At 47.5% G+C, this 27,350-nt stretch overlaps 1 protein-coding gene across 3 annotated transcripts; it reads right to left on the minus strand.

The window, feature by feature from the left end:
• Positions 1 to 219: 219 nt before the first annotated feature.
• Positions 220 to 20,513, minus strand: c27h19orf67 (chromosome 27 C19orf67 homolog). Of its 3 annotated transcripts, none has more exons than XM_072491315.1 (8): positions 20,470 to 20,509; positions 17,447 to 17,598; positions 16,414 to 16,836; positions 15,374 to 15,515; positions 13,370 to 13,470; positions 5,656 to 5,844; positions 2,208 to 2,363; positions 220 to 635 (listed from the first exon to the last, which is right to left on the minus strand). In XM_072491315.1, exons 3-8 carry the CDS (start codon positions 16,833 to 16,835, stop codon positions 389 to 391), a joined length of 1,257 nt encoding a protein of 418 aa, XP_072347416.1. In that variant the 5' UTR covers position 16,836; positions 17,447 to 17,598; positions 20,470 to 20,509; the 3' UTR covers positions 220 to 388. The 3 variants fall into 3 exon arrangements, with proteins under 3 accessions (XP_072347416.1, XP_072347414.1, XP_072347415.1); XM_072491313.1 differs by having other exon boundaries at positions 15,374 to 15,518; XM_072491314.1 differs by lacking the exon at positions 17,447 to 17,598 and having other exon boundaries at positions 15,374 to 15,518; positions 20,470 to 20,513.
• Positions 20,514 to 27,350: the final 6,837 nt, after the last annotated feature.

The raw sequence follows: 27,350 nt of genomic DNA on the forward strand, positions 1-27,350 counted from the left end.
CGTGGGTTTCCCCCCACAAGTCCCGAAAGACGCGCTATTAGATGAATTGGACATTCTGAATTCTCCCTCGGTGTACCCGAACAGGTGCTGGAAAGGGCGACTAGGGGATTTTCACAGTAACGTCATTGCAGTGTTAATGTAAGCCTACTTGTGGCTATTATTATTATTATTATAGTCTACCTCCTTTGAAATATTACAGAATAAATTTCTCCATTTACATTATAAAGTGTGAGAATAAACAATTTAATTCCTTCGAGATGTGATCTTGTGAACTCCATTCAGCTCTGCTTTGGAAACTGGTATTGGGGTAATTTCCAGAAGTATGTTTCTGTATTTCCTCCTAAATAAATGTGCAGTTCGGGCTGGACGCTCTCCAGCACAGAATGGATCAAGCTGGAAAGGTGTTGGAATGAGCTGAAACCTCCTGGCAGGAGGATGGGAGGAGATTGGGGTGACTCTGGACCTCTAGGTAAGCGAACTGCTTTGAATTGGAGAGGCAGGTTCCTGAGCAGTCTGCTGACCTCTGACCCAGGAGGATGTCCACCAGGAGATCTGTAGCTGCAATCTGTGACGGTTCCTCAAAGCCGATGGTGATGAGAAGCTGGTAATCGCCACGGGGCTGCTTGTACAGAAACCTTTAAAAACAAAAAAACAAAAAACACCCATCTGTATTTCGAGAACCAGCAGAGAGGTGACTACACCAACAGCGATTCCTTAATTATGAACTGAGTTCCAGAGTGGAGCTGGTGTTTTTAAATTAATTTGAGATGCAACTAATTTTTATTTATTAAAAAAATAAAAATTCTAAACCAGGTATAATTCTGTATTTGATACAAACTCGGCCTCCGCATCACTGCATTCTCATGGCCTGGAGATACTAACAACTATGGGGAAAGTCATTCTGCTCAACCAACCCACGAGGTCCCTCTGCCTGACATTCTCCAGCCCTCTTGGGGAGCCAGTGTGGAATTGGTAATACAGCTGGAGGTTAAACCGTCCCCATAGCACTTATTAACATAACCAGTAGCAGCTCTGAGCCATTCTTGCCTCACTGCTGCTGTTCTGAACTCTTTAGCTCCTTGTTGTCATAATATACACCAGTATATCACGGTACAGACACCCACACTGATGGACACAGTGGGACCACACAACGCCGCAGCCAATTGCCATACTGTCACACTATAGAGCACACTCACTATAAAGACAGGGGGCATCAGAGTTCCCGCTCATTCGGGATGCAGCCTCTCAGAAGGACAGAGCTTACAGCACAGATCCTCACCATGTGCTGAGTGCACAGACTGGTTAGGACAGGCATAGGTCTTTAGTTTAATCTAACATCGTGTTAACCCACAGTGAAAGTATGTTCAACCGTTTCTAACTTAATAAAATAGTGTTGCACTATTTTAAGTGTTGGTGGCCTGTATGTGTTCCACGGATCCAGAGCACCCAACACATCACTCGTACCTTCAGCATAGACTGCAGCCGTAAAAGACAAGACTGCTCACAATAAATACCTGTGCTCGCTGCCACCCCCCCCCCCCCCACCCCCACAAAGCAAGTGGAGAACAACATTTTAGATGTCCTATAGGGTGAGGCACAGGGCAGCACCTGATGGAGGACTGTGGTGCAGCATTGTGTCTTACCTGGGAATAGGGAGGATAACTAACTAGATGGTATCTCTTTTACTCCACTGATTTCCTCTCCTGTATTCGTGCCAGTCCAGTTGAAAACCAGCCACAAACTGTAGAAATGATTTAAGATTTCAATGATGGACAAGCAGCGATTATGTGGGTTTGCTTTGGAGTATCTCCAGGCCCTGGACTTTCACACCTCCTCATTCAATAAAGATCCATTACACCACACAGATCATGTTTCAGTTGCTATAATGTTGCAAAGTGCCTGATATACTACCATTAAAGAATGTTTGTTTATTTTGCTGCAAGGGCTGATATTGGACCTGGCAGTTAAATGCTGTTGTTGGTACTCTATTTCAGATAAGATTAAAGCGCAGCCCGATGATTATAGCTCCACTGAGTTTTGCAAGAGGGTAGAAAAGATGCAGTGACTGCAATCAGATAATGTAGAGCGAGTGGAGGTGGGTGGAACATAAACACTAGCATACATCTTGACGTGGTGAATGGTGTGTGCCCGTGCGCAGTACATTCGAAGTAATTCTGTAGAGTTTAAAGCTCAAAGACAGCGGTTACCAGCAAAGAAGATCGGGCTCCCCTGGAGAGGGTTCGACCTGAATCCAGCGACCGATTGACCAGAGACGCCTGCTTTTGGCAGTGGCCGCAGTACTTTTGGAACCGGGCTGGGCCGTGTCCACTACTTGATTCGCTTCCTTGAAGCACAGGAAGTAACTGCACAAGAATATAACAGGACAGTAAAGGGGCAAGTCTGAATGAGAGAGGAATCCGTGTAGCAAATGCAACCGATATTGGCAATACACCTGATACAAGTCAACCAACAATGCTCCGAACAGCTGAAGTATATTAATCTATACATCATATAAAATAGCATGGTTATAATCTTACAGCACGGTGGGGTGGGGCTACCATGAACTCCTAGAATAGAATCAAAGGAGGGGACGTCCAGCCCATTGTGTCCCCAATGGCTTTTCTGTAAATATAACTCGGCTCATCCCATTCCCCTGCTCTTTCCCCATAAAGTTGTGATTCGTCTCACTCCCAAGTGCTTGTCCCAAGTCCTTTCTGAAAGCCACGTTTGAATTCACCTCCACCACACCCAGGCAGTGAGTTCCCAATCCTAGTGATTCAATGCGGGCCGGGGGTTCAATGCGGGCCGGGGGGGGGGGGGGGGGGGGCGGATCATTCTCGTGTTGACCTTGGTTCTTTTGCAAATCTGCATTCCTTCCATTATTGCGAGCACTTTCTCTCTCTACCTGTGTAGACCCCTCATGATTTTGAACATTAAGTGTGAGGTGATGCATTTTGGGAGGATGAACAAGGTGAGGGACTACACACTGAACAGGATACTTGGAGTTCCAAAGGGACTGAGAGACATGAAGGCAGCAGGGCAGGTAGACAAGGTGGTTAAGGTGGGATATGGGATATGTGCGTTTATTAGCCGAGGTGCAGAATATAAGAGCAGGGACGTTATGATGGAGCTGTAGGTCACAGCTGGTGTACTGTGTGCAGTTCTGGTCGTCACACTATAGAAAGGATAGTAAGAAGTCTTACAACACCAGGTTAAAGTCCAACAGGTTTGTTTCGATGTCACTAGCTTTCGGAGCGCTGCTCCTTCCTCAGGTGAATGAAGAGGTATGTTCCAGAAACATATATATAGACAGATTCAAAGATGCCAGACAATGCTTGGAATGCGAGCATTAGCAGGTGATTAAATCTTTACAGATCCAGAGATGGGGTAACCCCAGGTTAAAGAGGTGTGAATTGTGTCAAGCCAGGACAGTTGGTAGGATTTCGCAGGCCAGATGGTGGGGGATGAATGTAATGCGACATGAATCCCAGGTCCCGGTTGAGGCCGCACTCACGTGTGCGGAACTTGGCTATAAGCTTCTGCTCGGCGATTCTGCATTGTCGCGCGTCCTGAAGGCCGCCTTGGAGAACGCTTACCCGGAGATCAGAGGCTGAATGCCCTTGACTGCTGAAGTGTTCCCCGACTGGAAAGGAACATTCCTGCCTGGTGATAGTCGCGCGATGTCCGTTCATTCGTTGTCGCAGCGTCTGCATGGTCTCGCCAACGTACCACACTTCGGGACACCCTTTCCTGCAGCGTATGAGGTAGACAACGTTGGCCGAGTCGCACGAGTATGTACCGCGTACCTGGTGGGCGGTGTTCTCACGTATAATGGTGGTATCCATGTCGATGATCTGGCACGTCTTGCAGAGATTGCCATGGCAGGGTTGTGTGGTGTCGTGGTCTCTGTTCTGAAGGCTGGGTAGTTTGCTGCAAACAATGGTTTGTTTGAGGTTGCGCAGTCCAGTACTTTCCCGGAGCGGAAAACTACGACATCTTCTTCACAGCCTTCAACACGTCATCGATGAAGATGAACATCTTGCCAAGGTCATCCCCACACCTCCACTACTTGCCTTCAAACAACCGCGCAACCTCAAACAAACCATTGTTTGCAGCAAACTACCCAGTCTTCAGAACAGTGACCACGACACCACACAACCCTGCCATGGCAATCTCTGCAAGACGTGCCAGATCATCGACATGGATACCACCATTACACGTGAGAACACCACCCACCAGGTACGCGGTACATACTCGTGCGACTCGGCCAATGTTGTCTACCTCATACGCTGCAGGAAAGGATGTCCCGAAGCGTGGTACGTTGGCAAGACCATGCAGACGCTGCGACAATGAATGAACGGACATCGCGCGACAATCACCAGGCAGGAATGTTCCCTTCCAGTCGGGGAACACTTCAGCAGTCAAGGGCATTCAGCCTCTGATCTCCGGGTAAGCGTTCTCCAAGGCGGCCTTCAGGACGCGCGACAACGCAGAATCGCCGAGCAGAAACTTATAGCCAAGTTCCGCACACATGAGTGCGGCCTCAACCGGGACCTGGGATTCATGTCGCATTACATTCATCCCCCACCATCTGGCCTGCGAAATCCTACCAACTGTCCTGGCTTGACACAATTCACACCTCTTTAACCTGGGGTTACCCCATCTCTGGATCTGTAAAGATTTAATCACCTGCTAATGCTCGCATTCCAAGCATTGTCTGGCATCTTTGAATTTGTCTAGATATATGTTTCTGGAACATACCTCTTCATTCACCTGAGGAAGGAGCAGCGCTCCGAAAGCTAGTGACATTGAAACAAACCTGTTGGACTTTAACCTGGTGTTGTAAAACTTCTTACTGTGCTCACCCCAGTCCAACGCCGGCATCTCCACATTATAGAAAGGATGTGATTGCAATGAGAGGGTGCAGAGGAGATTCACCAGGATGGTACCTGGGCTGGAGTGTTTCAGCTACAGAGAGAAGCTGGGGTTGTTTTCCTTGGAGCAGAGAAGGCCGCGGGGGGACCTGATCAAGGTGGACAAAATTGTGGGACATAAATAGGGTGGATAGGAAGAGATGTTCCCCCTTAGTAGAGGGGGTCAGTAACTGGGGATTTAAGGTAAGGGGCAGGAGGTTTAGAGGGGGTGTGAGGAAAAACCTTTTCATCCAGAAGGGGTGGGAGTCTGGAACTCGCTGCCTGATTGGGTGGAGGCAGGAACCCTCACAACATTTAAGAACCATTTAGGTGAACACTTGAAATGTAGGGGGATGGGAGAAGTGCTGGAAAAAGGATGAGAATGCATAGGTGCTTATGTCTGCCGCAGAATCGATGGGCTGAATGGCCTCTTTTTGTGCTGTAAAACTCTGTGGCTATCCCTCGCCTGGAACTCCCTCCCTAACAGCACAGTGGGTGTACCTACACCACATGGACTGCAGCGGTTCAAAGAGGTGGATCACCACCAACTTCACAAGGGCAATTAGGGATGGACAATAAACGCTGGTTGAGTCCGTCGATGAGGCCTGCATCTCATAAACTGAATTAAAATAAATGTCCTCTCGATCTCTCTCTGAGGAGAACAACTCCGACTTCTCCTGTCCATCCATATAATAGATGTCCTTGGCCCCTGGATCCATTCACCTTGTACATCTATACTTACTATTCCGTACACGGCTCCATCGCATCCCCAAAGGATGTTCCTTCACTGATGTCCACATTCCACCGGATTTTTTTGAACAGCAGAGCTGGTTCCTTGGCTGCTGTGTAAGGTACGGGCATACAGTATCGGAAAGTGGAAACTCGGAACCAATGTCCAAGGCGGAACTCTCCTCTGTAGAAGTAGCAGATACTGGAACGCCGGGATTGTTTTTTTTTAAACAAGGAGAAAGAAAGGAGGATGGGGAAATGATTAGAACCCTCTGCCTTCCCTTCCAGATACAAAAAAACCCCCACAGTGCTTAAAGCCTTCTACGTTGTCAAAGAATGTCTCCCCCTCTCTCTCTCTATCCCCCCCCCCGCCCCCCCCCGCCGCCGCCCCCCCCCCCCCCCATCCCAATATTGTGTGCAGTTCTCGACCTCCCGGGTCAGGAAAGATGTCAAAGCCTTGAAGTGCACAGGAAGTTGGAAGGAGTGGCACCTGGGATGAGGAGCTTCAGTCACATGGAGTGAATGGAGAAATTGGCTCCCCCCCCCCCCACCCCACCCCACCCCCAACCCCGAGCAGAGAAGGCAAAGGAGAAATTTAGTGGAAGTGCTCCAAAATCACAAAAGATTTTGCGAGAGTAAATAGGGAGGAAGTGTTCGCACGGCCAGCGAAGTTGCAAACTTAATGGGGGGCACGGTAGCGCAGTGGTTAGCACTGTTGCTTGTCAGTTCCAGGGTCCTGGGACAGTAAAAACAGCGCGAGAGGTGAGTGAGCCGGGACAGTGAAAACAGCGCGAGAGGTGAGTGAGCCGGGACAGTGAAAACAGCACGAGAGGTGAGTGAGCCGGGACAGTGAAAACAGCGCGAGAGGAGAGTGAGCCGGGACTTTGAAAACAGCGCGGGAGCTGAGGGAACCGGGAATCTGAAAACAGCGCGAGAGGTGAGTGAGCCAGGACTCTGAAAACAGCGCGGGAGGAGAGTGAGCCGGGACTTTGAAAACAGCGCGGGAGCTGAGGGAACCGGGAATCTGAAAACAGCGCGAGAGGTGAGTGAGCCGGGACAGTGAAAACAGCGCGGGAGCTGAGGGAACCGGGAATCTGAAAACAGCGCGAGAGGTGAGTGAGCCAGGACTCTGAAAACAGCGCGGGAGCTGAGGGAGCTGGGACTTTGAAAACAGCGCGGGAGCTGAGGGAGCCAGGACTCTGTAAACAGCGCGGGAGCTGAGGGAGCTGGGACTTTGAAAACAGCGCAAGAGGTGAGTGAGCTGGGACAGTGAAAACAGCGCGGGAGGTGAGTGAGCCGGGACAGTGAAAACAGCGCGGGAGGTGAGTGAGCCGGGACAGTGAAAACAGCGCGAGAGGTGAGTGAGCCGGGACAGTGAAAACAGCGCGAGAGGAGAGGGAACCGGGACTCTGAAAACAGCGCGAGAGCTGAGGGAGCCGGGACTTTGAAAACAGCGCGGGAGCTGAGGGAACCGGGACTCTGAAAACAGCGCGAGAGCCGAGGGAGCCGGGACTTTGAAAACAGCGCGGGAGCTGAGTGAGCCGGGACAGTGAAAACAGCGCGGGAGCTGAGTGAGCCGGGACAGTGAAAACAGCGCGGGAGCTGAGTGAGCCGGGACTTTGAAAACAGTGCGAGAGGTGAGTGAGCCGGGACAGTGAAAACAGCGCGAGAGGAGAGTGAGCCGGGACTTTGAAAACAGTGCGAGAGGAGAGTGAGCCGGGACTCTGAAAACAGCGCGGGAGCTGAGTGAGCCGGGACAGTGAAAACAGCGCTGGAGGTGGGTGAGCCGGGACAGTGAAAACAGCGCGGGAAGTGAGGGAGCTGGGACAGTGAAAACAGCACGGGAGCTGAGAGAGCCGGGACAGTGAAAACAGCGCGGGAGGTGAGTGAGCCGGGACAGTGAAAACAGCGCGGGAGGTGAGTGAGCCGGGACAGTGAAAACAGCGCGGGAGCTGAGAGAGCCGGGACAGTGAAAACAGCGCGGGAGCTGAGAGAGCCGGGACAGTGAAAACAGCGCGGGAGGTGAGTGAGCCGGGACAGTGAAAACAGCGCGGGAGCTGAGAGAGCCGGGACAGTGAAAACAGCGCGGGAGCTGAGGGAACCGGGACTCTGAAAACAGCGCGAGAGGTGAGTGAGCCGGGACTTTGAAAACAGCGCGGGAGCTGAGTGAGCCGGGACAGTGAAAACAGCGCGTGAGCTGAGTGAGCCGCGACTTTGAAAACAGCGCGGGAGCTGAGTGAGCCGGGACAGTGAAAACAGCGCGAGAGCTGAGTGAGCCGGGACTTTGAAAACAGCGCGGGAGCTGAGTGAGCCGGGACTCTGAAAACAGCGCGGGAGCTGAGTGAGCCGGGACTTTGAAAACAGCGCGGGAGCTGAGTGAGCCGGGACAGTGAAAACAGCGCGGGAGCTGAGTGAGCCGGGACAGTGAAAACAGCGCGGGAGGTGAGAGAGCCGGGACAGTGAAAACAGCGCGGGAGCTGAGTGAGCCGGGACTGTGAAAACAACGCGGGAGATTTAAAAAGCGCGGGAGCTGCGAGTCGGAGCGGAGATTTTAAAAGATCGCGGCCTAGTTTCGGGAACCGTTCAGAGGAGGAGGAGCAGTCTCTGTCAGGGAGAGAACCTGAGAACATCTAAGACACTCAGAGGGTAAGAAGGTAAGTAAGTGATTTTTACTCATTTTTACTTTTATACCTTTTTCAAATTGTGTGTGTCGGGGGGAAACTGAAGTGACATCACAGAAAAGCTGTGGCCCGAGTGGCTGGTTGGGAATCTACACTAAATTTAAAAAAATAAGCATTGGTAACTAATTAAACATAATTACTTAATTATAATTTAGAGGGCTATCTAAGCCAGAGATTGCAGAGTACTATATTTAGCTTTCGCATTTCTATTAGAAATCTAGTGCTAGGAAACAGATAGTTAACAGTAACTTTGAAGTTTTTAAAAAAATATTTTTTTTTTAATTTAAATTTAAATTTTAATTAATTGACGCAATGTCAGTTAGAGGGGTGCAGTGCTCTGACTGTGAGATGTGGCAGGTCCGGGAGGCTTCCAGCGTCCCGGATAGCTTCATCTGCAGAAAGTGCACCCAACTGGAGCTCCTCACAGACCGCATGGTTCGGTTGGAGCAGCAATTGGATGCACTTAGGAGCATGCAGGTGGCGGAAAGCGTCATAGATCGCAGTTATGTAAATGTGGTCACACCCAAGGTGCAGGCAGAGAAATGGGTGACCACCAGAAAGGGCAGGCAGTCAGTGCAGGAATCCCCTGTGGTTGTCCCCCTCTCGAACAGGTATACCCCTTTGGATACTGTCGGGGGGGATAGCCTATCAGGGGAAAACAGCAGCAGCCAGAGCAGTGGCACCACGGCTGGCTCTGATGTTCAGAAGGGAGGGTCAAAGCGCAGAAGAGTAATAGTAATAGGGGACTCTATAGTCAGGGGCACAGATAGGCGCTTCTGTGGACGTGAAAGAGACTCCAGGATGGTATGTTGCCTCCCTGGTGCCAGGGTCCAGGATGTCTCCGAACGGGTAGTGGGCATCCTGAAGGGGGAGGGCAAACAGGCAGAGGTCGTTGTACATATTGGTACTAATGACATAGGCAGGAAGGGGCATGAGGTCCTGCAGCAGGAGTTCAGGGAGCTAGGCAGAAAGTTAAAAGACAGGACCTCGAGGGTTGTAATCTCGGGATTACTCCCTGTGCCACGTGCCAGTGAGGCTAGAAATAGGAAGATAGAGCAGCTAAACACGTGGCTAAACAGCTGGTGTAGGAGGGAGGGTTTCCGTTATCTGGACCACTGGGAGCTCTTCCGGGGTAGGTGTGACCTGTCTGTGAAGGACGGGTTGCATCTAAACCGGAGAGGCATAAATAGCCTGGCCGCGAGGTTTGCTAGTGTCACACGGGAGGGTTTAAACTAGTATGGCAGGGGGGTGGGCACAGGAGCAATAGGTCAGAAGGTGAGAGCATTGAGGGAGAACTAGGGAATAGGGACAGTGTGGCTCTGAGGCAGAGCAGACAGGGAGAAGCTGCTGAACACAGCGGGTCTGGTGGCCTGAAGTGCATATGTTTTAATGCAAGAAGTATTACGGGTAAGGCAGATGAACTTAGAGCTTGGAATAGTACTTGGAACTATGATGTTGTTGCCATTACAGAGACCTGGTTGAGGGAAGGGCAGGATTGGCAGCTAAACGTTCCAGGATTTAGATGTTTCAGGCGGGATAGAGGGGGATGTAAAAGGGGAGGCGGAGTTGCGCTACTGGTTCGGGAGAATATCACAGCTGTACTGCGGGAGGACACCTCAGAGGGCAGTGAGGCTATATGGGTAGAGATCAGGAATAAGAAGGGTGCAGTCACAATGTTGGGGGTTTACTACAGGCCTCCCAACAGCCAGCGGGAGATAGAGGAGCAGATAGGTAGACAGATTTTGGAAAAGAGTAAAAACAACAGGGTTGTGGTGATGGGAGACTTCAATTTCCCCAATATTGACTGGGACTCACTTAGTGCCAGGGGCTTAGACGGGGCGGAGTTTGTAAGGAGCATCCAGGGGGGCTTCTTAAAACAATATGTAGACAGTCCAACTAGGGAAGGGGCGGTACTGGACCTGGTATTGGGGAATGAGCCCGGCCAGGTGGTAGATGTTTCAGTAGGGGAGCATTTCGGTAACAGTGACCACAATTCAGTAAGTTTTAAAGTACTGGTGGACAAGGATAAGAGTGGTCCGAGGATGAATGTGCTAAATTGGGGGAAGGCTAATTATAACAATATTAGGCGGGAACTGAAGAACATAGATTGGGAGCGGATGTTTGAGGGCAAATCAACATGTGACATGTGGGAGGCTTTCAAGTGGCAGTTGAAAGGAATTCAGGACCGGCATGTTCCTGTGAGGAAGAAGGATAAATACGGCAATTTTCGGGAACCTTGGATGACGAGAGATATTGTAGGCCTCGTCAAAAAGAAAAAGGAGGCATTTGTCAGGGCTAAAAGGCTGGGAACAGACGAAGCCTGCGTGGAATATAAGGAAAGTAGGAAGGAACTTAAGCAAGGAGTCAGGAGGGCTAGAAGGGGTCACGAAAAGTCATTGGCAAATAGGGTTAAGGAAAATCCCAAGGCTTTTTACACGTACATAAAAAGCAAGAGGGTAGCCAAGGAAAGGGTTGGCCCACTGAAGGATAGGCAAGGGAATCTATGTGTGGAGCCAGAGGAAATGGGCGAGGTACTAAATGAATACTTTGCATCAGTATTCACCAAAGAGAAGAAATTGGTAGATGTTGAGTCTGGAGAAGGGTGTGTAGATAGCCTGGGTCACATTGAGTCCAAAAAGACGAGGTGTTGGGTGTCTTAAATAATATTAAGGTAGATAAGTCCCCAGGGCCTGATGGGATGTACCCCAGAATACTGAAGGAGGCTGGAGAGGAAATTGCTGAGGCCTTGACAGAGATCTTTGGATCCTCGCTGTCTTCAGGGGATGTCCCGGAGGACTGGAGAATAGCCAATGTTGTTCCTCTGTTTAAGAAGGGTAGCAAGGATAATCCCGGGAACTACAGGCCGGTGAGCCTTACTTCAGTGGTAGGGAAATTACTGGAGAGAATTCTTCGAGACAGGATCTACTCCCATTTGGAAGCAAATGGACGTATTAGTGAGAGGCAGCACGGTTTTGTGAAGGGAAGGGCGTGTCTCACTAACTTGATAGAGTTTTTCGAGGAGGTCACTAAGATGATTGATGCAGGTAGGGCAGTGGATGTTGTCTATATGGACTTCAGTAAGGCCTTTGACAAGGTCCCTCATGGTAGACTAGTACAAAAGGTGAAGTCACACAGGATCAGGGGTGAGCTGGCAAGGTGGATACAGAACTGGCTAGTTCATAGAAGGCAGAGAGTAGCAATGGAAGGATGCTTTTCTAATTGGAGGGCTGTGACCAGTGGTGTTCCACAGGGATCAGTGCTGGGACCTTTGCTCTTTGTAGTATATATAAATGATTTGGAGGAAAATGTAACTGGTCTGATTAGTAAGTTTGCAGACGACACAAAGGTTGGTGGAATTGCGGATAGCGATGAGGACTGTCAGAGGATACAGCAGGATTTAGATTGTTTGGAGACTTGGGCGGAGAGATGGCAGATGGAGTTTAATCCGGACAAATGTGAGGTAATGCATTTTGGAAGGTCTAATGCAGGTAGGGAATATACAGTGAATGGTAGAACCCTCAAGAGTATTGAAAGTCAAAGAGATCTAGGAGTACAGGTCCACAGGTCATTGAAAGGGGCAACACAGGTGGAGAAGGTAGTCAAGAAGGCATACGGCATGCTTGCCTTCATTGGCCGGGGCATTGAGTATAAGAATTGGCAAGTCATGTTGCAGCTGTATAGAATCTTAGTTAGGCCACACTTGGAGTATAGTGTTCAATTCTGGTCGCCACACTACCAGAAGGATGTGGAGGCTTTAGAGAGGGTGCAGAAGAGATTTACCAGAATGTTGCCTGGTATGGAGGGCATTAGCTATGAGGAGCGGTTGAATAAACTCGGTTTGTTCTCACTGGAACGAAGGAGGTTGAGGGGAGACCTGATAGAGGTATACAAAATTATGAGGGGCATAGACAGAGTGGATAGTCAGAGGCTTTTCCCCAGGGTAGAGGGGTCAATTACTAGGGGGCATAGGTTTAAGGTGAGAGGGTTAGAGTAGATGTACGAGGCAAGTTTTTTACGCAGAGGGTAGTGGGTGCCTGGAACTCGCTACCGGAGGAGGTGGTGGAAGCAGGGACGATAGTGACATTTAAGGGGCATCTTGACAAATACATGAATAGGATGGGAATAGAGGGATACGGACCCAGGAAGTGTAGAAGATTGTAGTTTAGTCGGGCAGCATGGTCGGCACGGGCTTGGAGGGCCGAAAGGCCTGTTCCTGTGCTGTACATTTCTTTGTTCTTTGTTGTTCTTTGTCCTGGGTTCGATTCCCGGCTTGGGTCACTGTCTGTGTGGAGTCTGCACATTCTCCCCGTGTCTGCGTGGGTTTCCTTCGGGTGCTCCGGTTTCCTCCCACAGTCCAAAGATGCGCGGATTAGGTGGATCGGCCATGATAAATTGCCCCTTAGTGTCCAAAAAGATTAGGTGGGGTTACTGGGTTACGGCGATAGGGTGGAGGTGTGGGCTTAGGTAGGGTTCACTCTTTCAGCGGCCGGTGCAGACCCGATGGGCCAAATGGCCTCCTTCTGCATTGTAAATTCTATGATTCTATGTCGGTTAAAGATAATTAGCAAAATTATCGGGGCGGGGAGACGAGGATTTTTTTAAGTGGTGTTTTGTTACGATCTGGGATATGCTGTCTAAAAGAGGTGGAAGCGGATTCAATTGTAAAGTTCGAAAGGGAATGGGTGAAATACTCTCATAGGCCAGACAGGCAGCTGTTTTGAGGCCTTGTTAAGTGGTTCTGCTGCATCTTTGGATTGAGACAGCAGGTTATTGGAATGTCCCCATTGCAGCCTTCGGAAGTGGTCGCACCAAATCAGCGACACACAGCGAAGAGCCAGGCACTACCCTGATAGGTGTGGTTCAGAACCAGGCGAGGCAGGGCCAGATCAGCAGGGGGCTGGATTAGGAACTGAGCAGACAGTCTACTCTCCTTGAGGCAGTTTGAAATGATTTGATTTTACCACAGTCTGATTTTTCCCCCCCCCCCCCCCCCCTCGGGATTCGGATTGTATCTCGGTGATGGCGATGGCCCGGGGTCCCCGTTACCTGCAGGGGTCTGTCTCCTCCAGTGAGATGAAGCCAAAGGATGCGTACATGAGGACCAGCTGCTCCAGACTCGAGGCCAGATGCTGGGAGAACTGCAAGAGCTGGAAAAACAGAGTGAAGATCGGGTAGACACCGAGAACACGAACGGCAATACGTACAGGAAGGAAAGAAGACAGCGCGAATCACACCAGAAATACACCTGCAAAGGTCTTTGCCTGGTTTGTGCCAAAGACGAGCAGAAATACTTGTGGTGTTATTTGTGTTGCTTATTTAGGATGATTGGCCACAAAGACCACAGTGTAGATTTTACTCAAACAAAGCTATGATTTTATTTACACTACTAAACTTGGTTTTGACACATGGTCCTTATTACAATGTAGAATTGATCGATAACATCTAACTACACTCACCTACTGCTAATCTCACTCACTGGTATAAACTATAATCTAACCTTCTCACACGACCTGCTCTGATGACCGTCTCTAGCAATCTCCTGCGTACACCCCTCCCCTAAGGTCTAGCATCACTGCTTTATATAGTTGTATCTGCAGCTCCCTCCAGTGGCCACGCTCTACAATACATTAACCCTTGGAATGCTGATAGTTATGATAATACCACAATACCAACAATAAAACGGGGCACAGGTCAGTGAAGGAATGACCTCCCCTGAATTCTCACAGGTTAAAAGTGTAAACCGAGAGAGGGGAATTTCTATCAAATCACACCAGTCACTCGAGCCCCTGATGCAGAATTTGCAACACTCGCTTTAACATTACCTAAACTTTTGCTTTTTAAAAATACTTCAAAATCCTTGCTTGCAATTCGCCCCCATGGACTCGCCGCCCCCCTGTCTCTGTAACCTGCTCTAGCCCCACAACCTGCACACCTCCAAACTCCGGCCGCCTAAACGTCCCCAATCTTCACTGTGCTGCAATTGGCGGCTGTGCCTTCAGCGAAGCGCTGGAATTCCCTCCCTAAAACCTCTCTACCTGTCTCTCTCCTCCTCAAAGCCTACCTCATTGACCAAGCTTCTGATTGCCTTGTCCCAATATCTCCTTCTGTGAGCCGGTGTCAAGCGTCTCCGGCGTGTTAACGCATTACAGCGGCTATATAGAACATACAGTGCAGGAGGCCATTCGGCCCATCGAGTCTGCACCGACCCACTTATGCCCTCACTTCTACCCTATCCCCGTAACCCAATAACCCCTCCTAACCTTTTTGGACACTAAGGGCAATTTAGCATGACCAATCCACCCAACCTGCACGTCTTTTGAGACTTATGGGAGGAAAGCGGAGGACCCGGAGGAAACCCACGCAGACATGGGGAGAAAGTGCAGACTCTGCACAGACAGTGACCCAGCGGGGAATCGAACCTGGGACCCTGGCGCTGTGAAGCCACAGTGCTAACCACTGTGCTGCATATAAATGCAGTTGTTCGCTTCCTGACAGGAGCCGCAGTATAGCAATGAAGATCCTTCCATGTGTTCAGGTACAATACAGCACCTCATTGCTGCCCCAGAGAACAGACTGGAAACTGAACCCTGTAAATGGCACGGGAATGGCCGTGCATTTATATAGCATCTTTCATGCCTTCCCAAAGTGCTGTACAGCCAGTGAAGAACTTTTGAACTGCCGTCACTGTTGTAAAGTAGTGAACGCAGCAGCCAATCTGTGCACAGCAAGATCCCACAAATAGAAATATGCCAATGGCCCAGATCTGACGTTGGTTGAGGGATAAACATTGACTGGGACACCGGGGAGAATTCCCTTGCTCTTCTTCGAGATAGTGGACACGGGATCTTTCCTGACAATCTGAGAGGGAAGACGGTTGGTTTAACGATTCAGTCAAGAGGCTGGTAGCTCTGGCAGGATCGCACTCCCCCAGGACTGGCACCGGGAGCGTTGGCCTGGTTTATGTTGCGTTGTTCAAGCTTCCCCTGAGTGGGCAGGACCAGCTCGGGAGCCTCTGCCTAACGCTTATCGATCTTACTCCTAAAGCATTACCCGTTTCTGGATATACTCGGGCAGAGGTTTCCGGTCGGAATGGATGCTGCGAGCGGTGGATTCCAGGTAGGCAAAATATGGCTGGCACGTCTTCACAAAGATCGGCACGGCCCTGGCAAACTCCTCGTTGTGGATTCGGTCTCTGCTGTAGGGAGGAAAGCAGACTGAAAGTGGTCAAGTAGCAGACACCAAAGATTTGTTTAGGCCACTAGCCTTTCAGCCTGACCCTTCAGCTATCAAATCCATTGGTTCTGAACAATGGAACCAACAGTTAAGTTCCTTAACCAAGAGGATTTGAGGACAGGGCAAGAAACAGAGGGACGAGAGAGGGGAAAATAGAATTAATTCAGACACAAATCAGGTACAGAAAGAGAAATAAAGAGAGGGAAAGAAAGATTGATTAAGAGGGAGAGGGAAAACAGACAGAAGGAAAAGAAGATCTTTTTAAAAATCTCTGCTAACAACAATTTACCACATGTAATAATGAGATTTCAATGTTTTAAACTGTTCCCTTTCTGGGCAGGATAGGTTGATTAGTATTGCAGGAAGATACATCGCTAAAGAAAGATACCTAGACACTCAGGTTCCTGCCCTAACCTCCTTTGATGAGTTTGACAGGTAATTCACGCACAAATGCAGCAACTGTGGGAAACTCCCGGGGAGTTTGAAGGCGAACTGACACTTTTGCGAGGCTAATTGTGGACTGATGCAAATTGTCTAGTAACATGTGGCGATTCAGATGCCTCCCCCTCACCAAAGATTGTGGTATGTGGTCTCCGAAACGGCTGTGATTTTGGCAGAAAAATTTCGGCCAACTATTAGATGTCATCATGATTCTGGCCATAAGCTACACCTGTCCCCACAGCCATATAAATTTGAAAATGGCACAAAAAAACCCCATCCATTGGTCACGGCCTCAGCTGCAGAAGGACAGTCAGGTGGCTGAAGAATTGGACAAAACAAAATGACAAGGAACCAGAATAGAGTGGAGCTTCACTTCCGTCAGAGAGAGTAAGAATAGAAGTGAGCCGGGTCGATACCTGTAGACCAGGTGTGTCTGGAACTCCTCTGCCTTCTTCAGCAGGTATTGAAGCTGCTGTTCTATTGGTTGAAGCTTCTCTTCCATTAGGGTAACATCGTACTGGGGCACCTCCTCCTCTGGCCCATGGAGCTGTTCCTCCTTCCCGTGGTGTAGCGACAGGAACGCGTTGTTGTTTGGGACTTGTGCAGCAGAGGCCTGCATTGTTGAGGAGCTGGGGTAGGCCGAGGCAGGGATGAAGTTCTGGTTGTCCTTCCTCTGTTTATCGTGAGTGGACTGCCCTATTAACTGGTGGAATTCCGTCTCGGTCCAGTGGGACCCTTTTGGTTCCAAGTTGACCACCTCCATTGAGCAAGAGCATTTTGGCTTATCTCTCCTCTTATACACCGCAACGTCATGTCCATTGGTAACACTTTCCTCCATCCTGTAAGTAATGAAGAAACCATTAACACCAATTATTCCTCGACTGGCCAATGTTCCTGTGCAACAGATTCCACCTAGTATTGTCACCCCAGCTGCCTCACCGCACATTCAAGCAGATAAATAGAGATTATGGAAACTGGGTCTCCCTCAGCTATGGAATTTTCCAAGGTGGATGGGTAGGGGGAACAAGCGGACGATAATAAAGATTATAACTACTAATTTTAATTTCCCCTTAGTTTTCCAAAGTGAATTTCCCGTAACTGCAGCCCTCGACTACTTCACCTTAGTGACGTTTTGTAACGTGAAGTTAGACAGTGAATGGGGGCAGGATTGGGTCAAAAGATATTTGGCAAATAAATAAATAAATAATCCTTTTATTGTCACAAGTAGGCTTACATTAACGCTGCAGTGAAGTCACTGTGAAAATCCCCTCGTCGCCACACTCTGGCGCCTGTTCGGGTACACAGAGGGAGAATTCAGAATTCTCAGCTGGTAAGGGAATTGAAGGAACCAGAGGGGAGAATTTTTAATTTATGCAGGTCATTGCGTGGTCTGGAATGTTGTGATCTGACAGGATGGTCGTAAATTTCAAAAATAAATTGGACAAAGACCTGAATATGCCGATGGCCCAGTGGTTAGCACTGTTGCCTCACAGCGCTAGGGTCCCAACTTCGATTCCCGGCTTGGGTCACTGTCCGGTCTGCACGTTCTCCCCGTGTCTGCGTGGATTTCCTCCGGGCGCTCCGGTTTCCTCCCACAAGTCCTGAAAGACACGCTTGTTAGATGAATTGGACATTCTGAATTCTCCCTCTGTGTACCCAAACAGTAACTTCACTGCAGTGTTAATGTAAGCCTACTTGTGACACTAATAAAGATCATTATTATTAAAATGAAAATCTCATGGGATTGTGGTAAAGGGGAGGGGGGGAGTGGGACTAATTGGAGAGTTCTGCAAAGGGAGCCGGCGCTGAGGGAGACATGATGGTTTCTTTCTGCAATGTACAATTCAATGGGCTACTCATCGGACATCACTCGGTTCAAACACTTTGAAGCTACCGGTCACTCGATCCAAATCAGTGTCACGAATACTGGTTATGTAATCTTTCAATAGCCCAGAGAACCAATGTGAATTGTACAGCAGACACTGGTTAACTCAAAGCAGACTGCAATTTGATCTCAATGGCTTTGTGCTAGGACACGAGATAAAAAATACTCAGCACCTGAAATCTGTTGAGTCTGTTGAAAGTTAATTACCAAGTACTGGCCAAAGGGAAGAAGGAGCAATGCCTAAATTCATGAACAAATAGATAGTGATTTAACACACAAACTGTCTTTGCAGCAATAATTCCATATTGGGAAGGCAAGTTGGAACATTCCAACGCAACATGGGGGGGTGGGGGAGGGGATTAGCGTGCAGGTACCGCAAACAATTAGGAAAGCAAACAGCACGTTAGAAATGCCTTTTATTGCAAGAACTTTGGAGTACAAGGAAATCAAAGTCTTGCTAAAACTGTGTGGAACTTTGGTAAGACCATAGCTGGAAAATTATGCATGATTTTGGTCTCCATATTCAAGGAATGTTTACAATATTTACAATACAATATTACAATAAATTTACAATAGAGACAGTACAGCGAAGATTCACGAGATTGGTCCCTGGGATGAGTGGGTTGTCCTACGATGAGGCACAGTTGGGAAAATGGTAGGTATGTTATTCTCTAAGTCTGAATAAAGATTGTAGACTTCCAGTTAACACAAATACTTTATTCAGTGGGTTCGTTCTGTTTCCAGAGCTTAACTAGATATAATACAGTCAAGAGGTATGACCAGTGAAGCTAAGGTAAACTGCCTATGCTGAGCTGTCTCTGTCTGCTGCTGCTCCCCAGCCCTGTGCCACATCTGCACATACACCAAGGACTACAGACAGATGTAACAGATCACTACAGTGGGTGAAGGCCAAGATCAGTCATGATCGAATTGAATGGCGGAGTAGGCTTGATGGGCCAAAGGTCTTCCGCTCCTTGTTCTTATGTAACAATATTGTTATTCGGAATATCGTGCACTCCAATGTGCAGAGTTTAAGAACCAATTGTGCAAACACTATTCACAATATTGCTTGGCTTTATGTTCAGACCATTTAACATTTTAGCTACTGTATGTGCATTAGTGAAACATTACTTTTTTTAAAATTTGGAGTACCCAATTCTTTTTTTTCCAATTAAGAGGCAATTTAGCGTGGCCAATCCACCTACCCTGCACAACTTTGGGTTGTGGGGGTGAGACCCACGCAGACACGGGGAGAATGTGCAAACTCCACACGGACAGCGACCCAGGGCCGGGCTCGAACCCGGGTCTGCGGCGCCGTGAGGCAGCAGTGCTAACCACTACGCCACCGTGCCGCCCTCGTGAAACATTACTGCTAACAATTTTATTTGACACAGGGCTAGAACTGAACATAAGATATGCTTCAATCATGTCACCCATGCATTATATAGCTGTCTGAACGATGTCTGTTCATTCCTTGTTTTTAAGCTTCTTCTTCAGTATACACAGTGTGATGGATTCATTTACATGTTGTGTACACGTTTCATTATTTTGTAAAGGAGGAAGTTGAAATAAAATTGAAGTACTAGATCAACTGGGGGAAAAATAACAAGTGCACATAAACATTCACATTTTAACTAGCCAGCAGCAAGTTTGAAGAATGTGTGCAATCCAAGAGTTGTAAACTGTGAAAACAACAACTGATTGGTTTATAAGCAGCCTGAACTGCAATCCAATTTCTTGCAGTTTTGGTTGCACTTTATCTTAGGGTCTTGCTCTCTTCTTTTTGGTTATTTATCTTTACGCTGTTATTGCGTCGTTATGGCTGATTTCACCATCCAGCCAAAGGTCTGTAGGTAACAGCACCCCCAGCACAAATGTGGTGTTCTTGATCAATAAGGGGACTTCATGATTAATATGAAGATCGGGGTCTACGGGGAGCAGGCAGGAGAATGGGGATGAGAAAATATCAGCCATGATCGAATGGCGGAGCAGACTCGATGGGCCGAGTGGCCTAATTCTGCTCCTTTATCTTTTGAACTTATGAACCAGTTTGGCCCAACAAACTAGGGTTGGTTAGCTCAGTTGGCTGGAGTGTGGTGCCAAGCGAGGGGTTCAATCTCTGTACCAGCCGTGGTGGCACGTTGATGCCTGTCTCCCTGCTCTGCCCTGTACTTTTTCAGCGATGCCTCTCAAGCTCAATATACCTAATTGTCTCTCTTTAATGGAGACATAGACACCTGTGGTCCCCTAACTGTGGACTATAACTGATTATTTACTTACACCTGTATATATACACCAATTCAGCCTGCCAGTCACCCCAGCTAACATTAAGGGCTGTGATGCCAGTGACTTGGAATGCAGTACATGGAATGATTTGGAACATAACATGCTTGCAATAAATTAGCTCGAAGTAAATGCCAGGGAACAGCGCCCGGCTTCTTAATTCCAAATGAGGTGAGGGGATCATTCAGAAAAGTGCGGCACCAATTTACTGGACAAAAACAGTTTACACAAAGAGGTACATTGAGAAAGCAGCCTAAACTTGAGGGGAATGTCTGCTTAATGAATTTTTAAAGAAGTTACTTACAAAGTAAGAAGGAGAAATCGACCCCACACCAGTCAGAATCTAAAAGAGAAAACACAAATGGATGTTTCATATCCAGAACCTTCTGCAGAACTTGGAACCCATGTGAAAGATGCACTTAGCTGTTCTATTAGTTGCTGATGTGTATTTTTAATATTTCCTATGCATGTGCTTTTTCTTAAGTTTCAAATGAGCTGCTTTTGGTTACTTTATCGTTTATCTAGGCAACAAGGAGCTCTTTATTTCCGTTAAAAATATCTTTACAAAGCGCATGATTACTTAGGAAACCTAACCTCGAGAGCAAAGGGCTGAGAGGAAAAAGCAAACTTTACATTGTAGGTGCCCAGGAGTTTACAAAACAGAAACAGAAAGTATTCTAAACAGCAGTAAGTTTGTGAGAAAAAGGTTTGGGTGACTGGAAGTTTTATTAAACAGAGGAAAGATGAATGTTTTGAATTGCTGCAGAGAGCAGCCCCTTTCTGTACAGTGTTGAAGTACCTAAGTACTAAAGTACCCTAACACTGTGCTCACCTGGAGCTCCTGTCGCCTCCTTGCGGCTCCCGTTCAAATGTCAACACAGGCCGCGTGCCCGCGCAGCCTGGCGGCCGCGCGCCCCGGGCAGGTTTCAATTCAGAAGAGGCGCGCGTTACCATGGGAACGATGCACGCGCCCGCAGCAGAACTGCTCCCCTCCCCGCACTCCCCCAGGGACAGGGCAGAGCCTGGGAGTTTATATCATTGCTTTGGGATTGGGATTTTATGTTAAATTGGGAATGGGATTGGGATTTGAGATTGGGATTTTATGTTAGATTGGGATTGGGTTTGAGATTGGGATGTTATGTTAAATTGGGATTGGGATTTTGTGTTAAATTGGGATTGGGTTTGGGATTGGGATTGGGTTTGAGATTGGGATGTTATGTTAAATTGGGATTGGGATTTTGTGTTAAATTGGGATTGGGTTTGGGATTGGGATTTTGTGTTAAATTGGGATTGGTATTTTATGTTAAATTGGGATTGGATTTTATGTTGAATTGGGAATGGGATTGGGTTTGGGATTGTGATTTTATGTTAAATTGGGATTGGATTTTATGTAAATTGGGAATGGGATTGGGTTTGGGATTGGGATTTTGTGTTAAATTGGGATTGTTATTTTATGTTAAATTGGGGTTGAATTTTATGTTAAATTGGGAATGGGATTGGGATTGGTATTTTATGTTAAATTGGGACTGGGATTTTATGTTAAATTGGGATTGAGTTTGGGTTGGGATTTTATGTTAAATTGGGAATGGGATTGGGTTTAGCATTGGGATTTTATCTTAAATTGGGAATAGAATTGGGTTTAGCATTGGGATTTTTGTTAAATTGAGACTAAGATTGGATTTAGGAATGGGTTTTTAAATTAAATTGGGAATGAGATTAGGTTTATCATTATTTAGGATTGGGAATTAGACGGAGCTGGTGTTGTGACCAAGATTTTGATATTATGGGATAGTGATAGTTGAGTGGAAATTTTGATACTAGTTTAGGATATGATGAGGTGGGACAATTTATATTTTAAAAATACTTCACACCCAAAATTCCAACATTGAAATGGTGCACACAAGAAGGCTTGATGGGGTCACCTACAAACAGCAGACCATATCTGCCAGTAAATTTAGCAAGCACTGCCGGGTCAACTTTTACTTATAAAATGGTTTAATGCAATAATTTTTATTACTGTCACAAGTAGGCTTACATTAACACTGCAATGAAGTTACTGTGAAAATCCCCTCGTCGCCACACTCCAACTCCTGTTCGGATACACTGAGGGAGAATTCAGAATGTCCAATTCACCTAACAGCACATCTTTCAGGACTTGTGGGAGGCGGAACACCCGGAGGAAACCCGCGCAGACACGGGGAGAACGTGCAGACTCCACACAGACAGTGACCAAGGCTGAGAATAGAACCCGGGTCCCTGCCCCTGTGAAGCAACAGTGCTAACCACTTGCTACCGTGCCGCCCATAGAATCGCTTGACCTATATATACTCATGTTCACATACAGCCCACCAGCATGTACACACTACACGTACCCCACTGACACACTCACATACTCATTCTGCCCACCAACATTTACACACTACATGTACCCCACTGACACATTCATGTACATATACTGTCGACCAGCATATACACACTGCACGTATCCCACGGACGCACAGCTGTAAGCTGATTGTCAAGTTGAAGTGGTAAAACCTTGGAAAAAAACAGACAATTGGGGGTATGGGTTACTGGGCAGCACCTTTTACCACGAGGCATATTTTAAGAGATTATATTCCTAGGGAGAATAAAACTACCAAAGACCGATTTTGAAGTCATAAGATAATTTGCAGGGACATGTAAGGAATGAAATGAGCAGCAAAGAATTTGAGCAGGGAACCTGTTATTCAAGAAACGCTGCAGGATTCTTCAGGGTAGAGGTTTAGACTTGTTTTTATGCTGAGTTAGGAAGAAAAATCCCCTAAAGCGACAACTTGGATCCTTTTCTGTTGCAATGTTTTTGACATTCTTAGAACTTGAATGTTGCCACTGCGGATCACTCCTCGTGTCCTGATGATACTCAGCACCACCTGGACAGAACAACGGGTCATTTATCTCCCTGCTGTTTGTGGGATCTTGCTGTGCACATCGCCTGTCACGTGACTATACCTAAAAAGTGGTTGATTGGCTGTGAAAGGCTTCGGGATGGTCTGAGTGCAGGAATGATATTGTTAAAACGTATGCGAACGGCAAAGAACCAGACCTTTTTTTTTGACTGTAGTGAACGGTTAGGGCCCTGGAACTCGCTGGGGGGCAATTGATAAAGAGAAAAGAGTCTGGAATCATTAAACCTCTAGTGAAAATCAGTCAACTAGACTCATCTGACCAAGAGGTTGTGCATTGGAGTCAGTACACCAAACGGCTCTTTTGGACTAGAGTAAGATAACGGGGAGAAGTCAGGCGCCAACTGAAGTCAGAGGGGGGGGGGACCATCCCCAGGATGTCATGTTCGGGGGTTCATGTGTTTCTGATGCAACCACGTTGGGAGCCCATCGAAGCACGCTAGGCAACAGCAGCAGTCCACAGCGCCACTGAACATAGTGGGGAAGAACTCTGCAGAGGAGCATGCAATGTAACTGTTGAATGTAGTCCAATTGAATAAAACAGCCCCGATTGAAATAGTCTTAAGGGTAAACAGCAAACCCCTCAAATCGGAAGTCGACACTGGGGCTTCGGTGAGCTTTGTGGGAGAGCAGACATTCCAATATCTTTGTGCGGGAACTTGAAGTTTTAATAATACTACAGCCAAACTTTCCATGTACACCAGGGAAATTCTGAAGATCCTTGAACCACCAACACACCAGTGGCCAGGAGACCAATCTGCCCTCGGTTGTCGTGGAAGGGTACAGACCAAGCCTGATGGGAAGAGAGTTGTTACATTGGCTCAATTGGCTGGAAATTCTCAAAATAGCCAATGGCGTCTTCCAAGATGTCCTAAGGAGGTATGAAGACACTTTTCACAGGGGACTGGGCCAGATCAAAGGCCTCCAAACCAAAATCTATGTCAATCCGGATTCGACACCCAACTTCTTCAGTGCCATATGCACTGCATCAGAAGGTTGAAGCAGAGGTCAAGAGACTGGAAGAGCTAGGCATAATCAAGCCGGTTCAATTCTCCCAGTGGGCAGCGCCAATAGTCCCTGTTCTCGAACCAGATCGTTCGAATAAGGATTTGTGGGGATTACAAATTAACCATAAGTCAGGCTACCCAGTTAGATAGGTACCCGATTGCCCAGATCGAGGACCTCTAAGCTAAGTTGGCGGGAGAGGTTTGCCTCAATAAATACGCACAAGGGTCTCTTTCAGTTCACAGGACTATCTTTCAGCATGTCTGCTCTCCCACAAAGCTCACCGAAGCTTCAGGCCTGCACTATGTTCCAGCGTAGGATGGAAAATCTCCTCCAGGCGATTCCCAAGGTGATGATCTACCTCGGCGACTAACCACACCTAAAGAACACATGGCCAGTCTGGAGGAAGTATTAACGAAGTTTTGGGACATGGGGTTCCGCTTCAAACATGAAAAGTGTACTTCCCAGGAATCAGAAGTGACATAACCAGGATTTCACATCGATGTGACAGGGTTACACCCCCTGGGATAAAAGGTCAAGGCCGTACCTGAAGTCCCTGCACCCAAAAATCTCAGTCAGCTCAAATCTTTCCTCGGTATGGTAAATTATTACAGGAGATTCATTTCGAATTTAGCCACAACGTTGGTACCACTTACACCAGCTACTAAATAAACAACAGCGGTGGTAATGGAGGGAGCTCTGAGACTCAGCCTTTCGAATTGTGAAGCAAGCCTTCTTGACACAGGGAAACCGACAGTGCTGACATGTCATGCATCCCCTTATGGCAGTCTTATCCAACAACATTTGAGATGGTTCTGTGCGCCCTGTCGCCTTTGCCTCGAGGATCCTTTCACTCTCACTATGAAGGCCAACCTACCGTTTGCCTTCTTTACCGCCTGCTGCACCGTCATACCTACCTTCAGCCAGTGGTGTACGAGGACACCCAAGTCTCGTTGCGCAGCCCACTCTCTCAATTCATTGCCACCTGAGAATAATCCGCCCTCCTGTTTTTGCTGCCAAAAGTGGATGACCTCACATTGATCTGCATTGTACCGTGTTTGCCATTCATTTGCCCACTCACTCAGCTTGTCCAAATCACACTGAAGCAACTCTGTATCCTCCTCACAGCTCGCCCTCCCACCCAGCTTTACATCATCTGCAAATCTGGAGATAGCACATTTAGTTCCCTATCTGAATCACAAAGTTAAGACTCACGTGGGATGCACACAGGAACCGACCCAATTGGTCTCTGCCGGTGTTAAAGTTCCACCAAAGATTCCTCCCACCCTTTTTCATCTCCAACTATCTTTAGATCAATATTTAAGAATTTAACAATTCCTTTTTCAGAACATATTTATTATGTAGTCCAATAAACTTCAACGCTGAGGTAATAGACATTTGCCCGAGAAGTTAATTCTGTTTTTCTCTCCACAGACACTTCCGGACCTGTTGAATATCAGCGCTTTCTGCTTTTATTTCAAGAACTCCTGGGCTAGCTCATATGGTATTTGCGTGTAGGTCACGCAGTTAGAAAGTCTGTAGACTAACCTGGGTGGGTGCAATTATCTGGATTTGCTTATTAATAGGAACTACAATCTAGTTCCATAATCACAGGGTCACCTGTTAGGGATTTGAAAATGAAAACACTGAGAGTCGCTTATAGTGCAGAACTTGAGTACTGCTGGAAAAAAGAGACAGGCTGTCAAAACTTTTTGTCTTGCACTCATCACTTTAGGGACGGAAATCTATCATCCTACCTGGTCTGCCCTACAGATCCACAGCGATCTGGTTGACTCTTAAATGCCCCCAGGGATGGGCAATGAATGCTGACCCAGCCAGCAATGCCAACATCCCATGGATGAATTTCCAAAAAAGGACAAATACAAGAATGCCAAATTTCAAAGCGAGCAACAACTTACAGTGAGGAAAGGTGCTGATTCTGGGCCTGATGGAAAACTATGAAATAAAAATACAATACAAACTGATAATAGGACTGTACAGCATGTGAGGTGCTTGGTGGGAGATGCAGATTTGAAAGGGTGCAACCCAAAAGATTGTTCTTTTCGGTGCTGACCATTTTGTATTTCCAGAAGGTTTTGTCTCTGTGTTTCATCTTGTTGACCAGACCTGTCGTGGTGTTTCTAGCATTTCCCTGCCCAGTTGAAACCAGCTGTACGTAATTTAAAATTATATCTTGCAATTGTACAGAGATTTTGTTCCTTTCTCTGCAATGCGGTCCTTTTAACCTATTTATCAAATTCTCTCTTGTAAGTTATTATTGAATCAGTTTCCACCACCCTTTCAGGCAGATCATAACAACTCGCTCTGTTGCAAGCGCTGCTCACCTGACCCTTGGGTTCTTTTGCTAATTCCCTTAAATCTGTGACCGCTGGCTACCAATCCTCCCACCAATAGAAACACTTTCATCTAATTTTACCTATAAACCTCCACTCCCTCCAGCATCAATGCACAGTGGCAGCACTGTGCACAATCTACAAGATGCACTGCTGTAATTCAACAAGGCTCCTTCAAGAGTACTTCTAAATCCACAATCTGTAATACCCGGAAGGACTAGGGCAGCAAATGGGAATACCGCCATCTGCAAGTTCCTTTCCAAGCCTCTCGACATCCCGACCTGGAACGCCCTCCCTAATGACAGGTTGGATGTACCTACACGCAGGGACTGCAGCGGTTCAAGCAGGCCGCTGACCACCACCTTCTCCAGGGCGATTAGGGATGGGCAATAAACGCTGACCTAACTAGTGGTGGCCTCGTCCCAAGACTGCCACCTAGTCACTCAGACCAGTAGGCCACTGGAACTAAAATAGAAAATGCTGGACCATCTCAGCAGGTCTGACAGCATCTGCGGAGAGAGAAGGGAGCTAACGTTTTGAGTCTGAGGTGCTTGGTCTAGGGCTAGGCCAATTGACTTGACTGTCTACCTCTCCTCCCATATGTTCCTGTGAGGAAAGGGAGCACGGAGCATCTCGCTAGTATTCCCTTGTTGCTTTGTATGATTAATGGGTACCGTAGCAACTGACGTGAATTAAGGAAACCAGCAACAATATTTCATATTTAAGAATAGGCCATTCAGCCCCTCAATGAGATCATGACGGACATGTGCCCAAACTCCATTTTGTCCTTAATACATTCGGCTAACAAGAGTCTGCCCATTTCAGATTTAAAATTAACAATTGATCTGATATCAATTATCATCTGCGTAAAAGAGTTCCAAACT

Source organism: Scyliorhinus torazame, chromosome 27, assembly GCF_047496885.1.
Source record: "Scyliorhinus torazame isolate Kashiwa2021f chromosome 27, sScyTor2.1, whole genome shotgun sequence".
NCBI lineage: Eukaryota > Metazoa > Chordata > Chondrichthyes > Carcharhiniformes > Scyliorhinidae > Scyliorhinus > Scyliorhinus torazame.

What these genes read in the sequence shown, in the direction of transcription:
- c27h19orf67 (XM_072491314.1), bottom strand. Translation starts at nt 16,835, where the DNA reads ATGGAGGAAAGTGTTACCAATGGACATGACGTTGCGGTGTATAAGAGG. An exon ending in CAGACACACCTGGTCTACAG is followed by an intron (nt 15,519 to 16,413) that starts GTATCGACCCGG and finishes TCCTCCCTACAG; the next exon opens with CAGAGACCGAATCCACAACG. An exon ending in CCGAGTATATCCAGAAACGG is followed by an intron (nt 13,471 to 15,373) that starts GTAATGCTTTAG and finishes CTGTTTTTCCAG; the next exon opens with CTCTTGCAGTTCTCCCAGCA.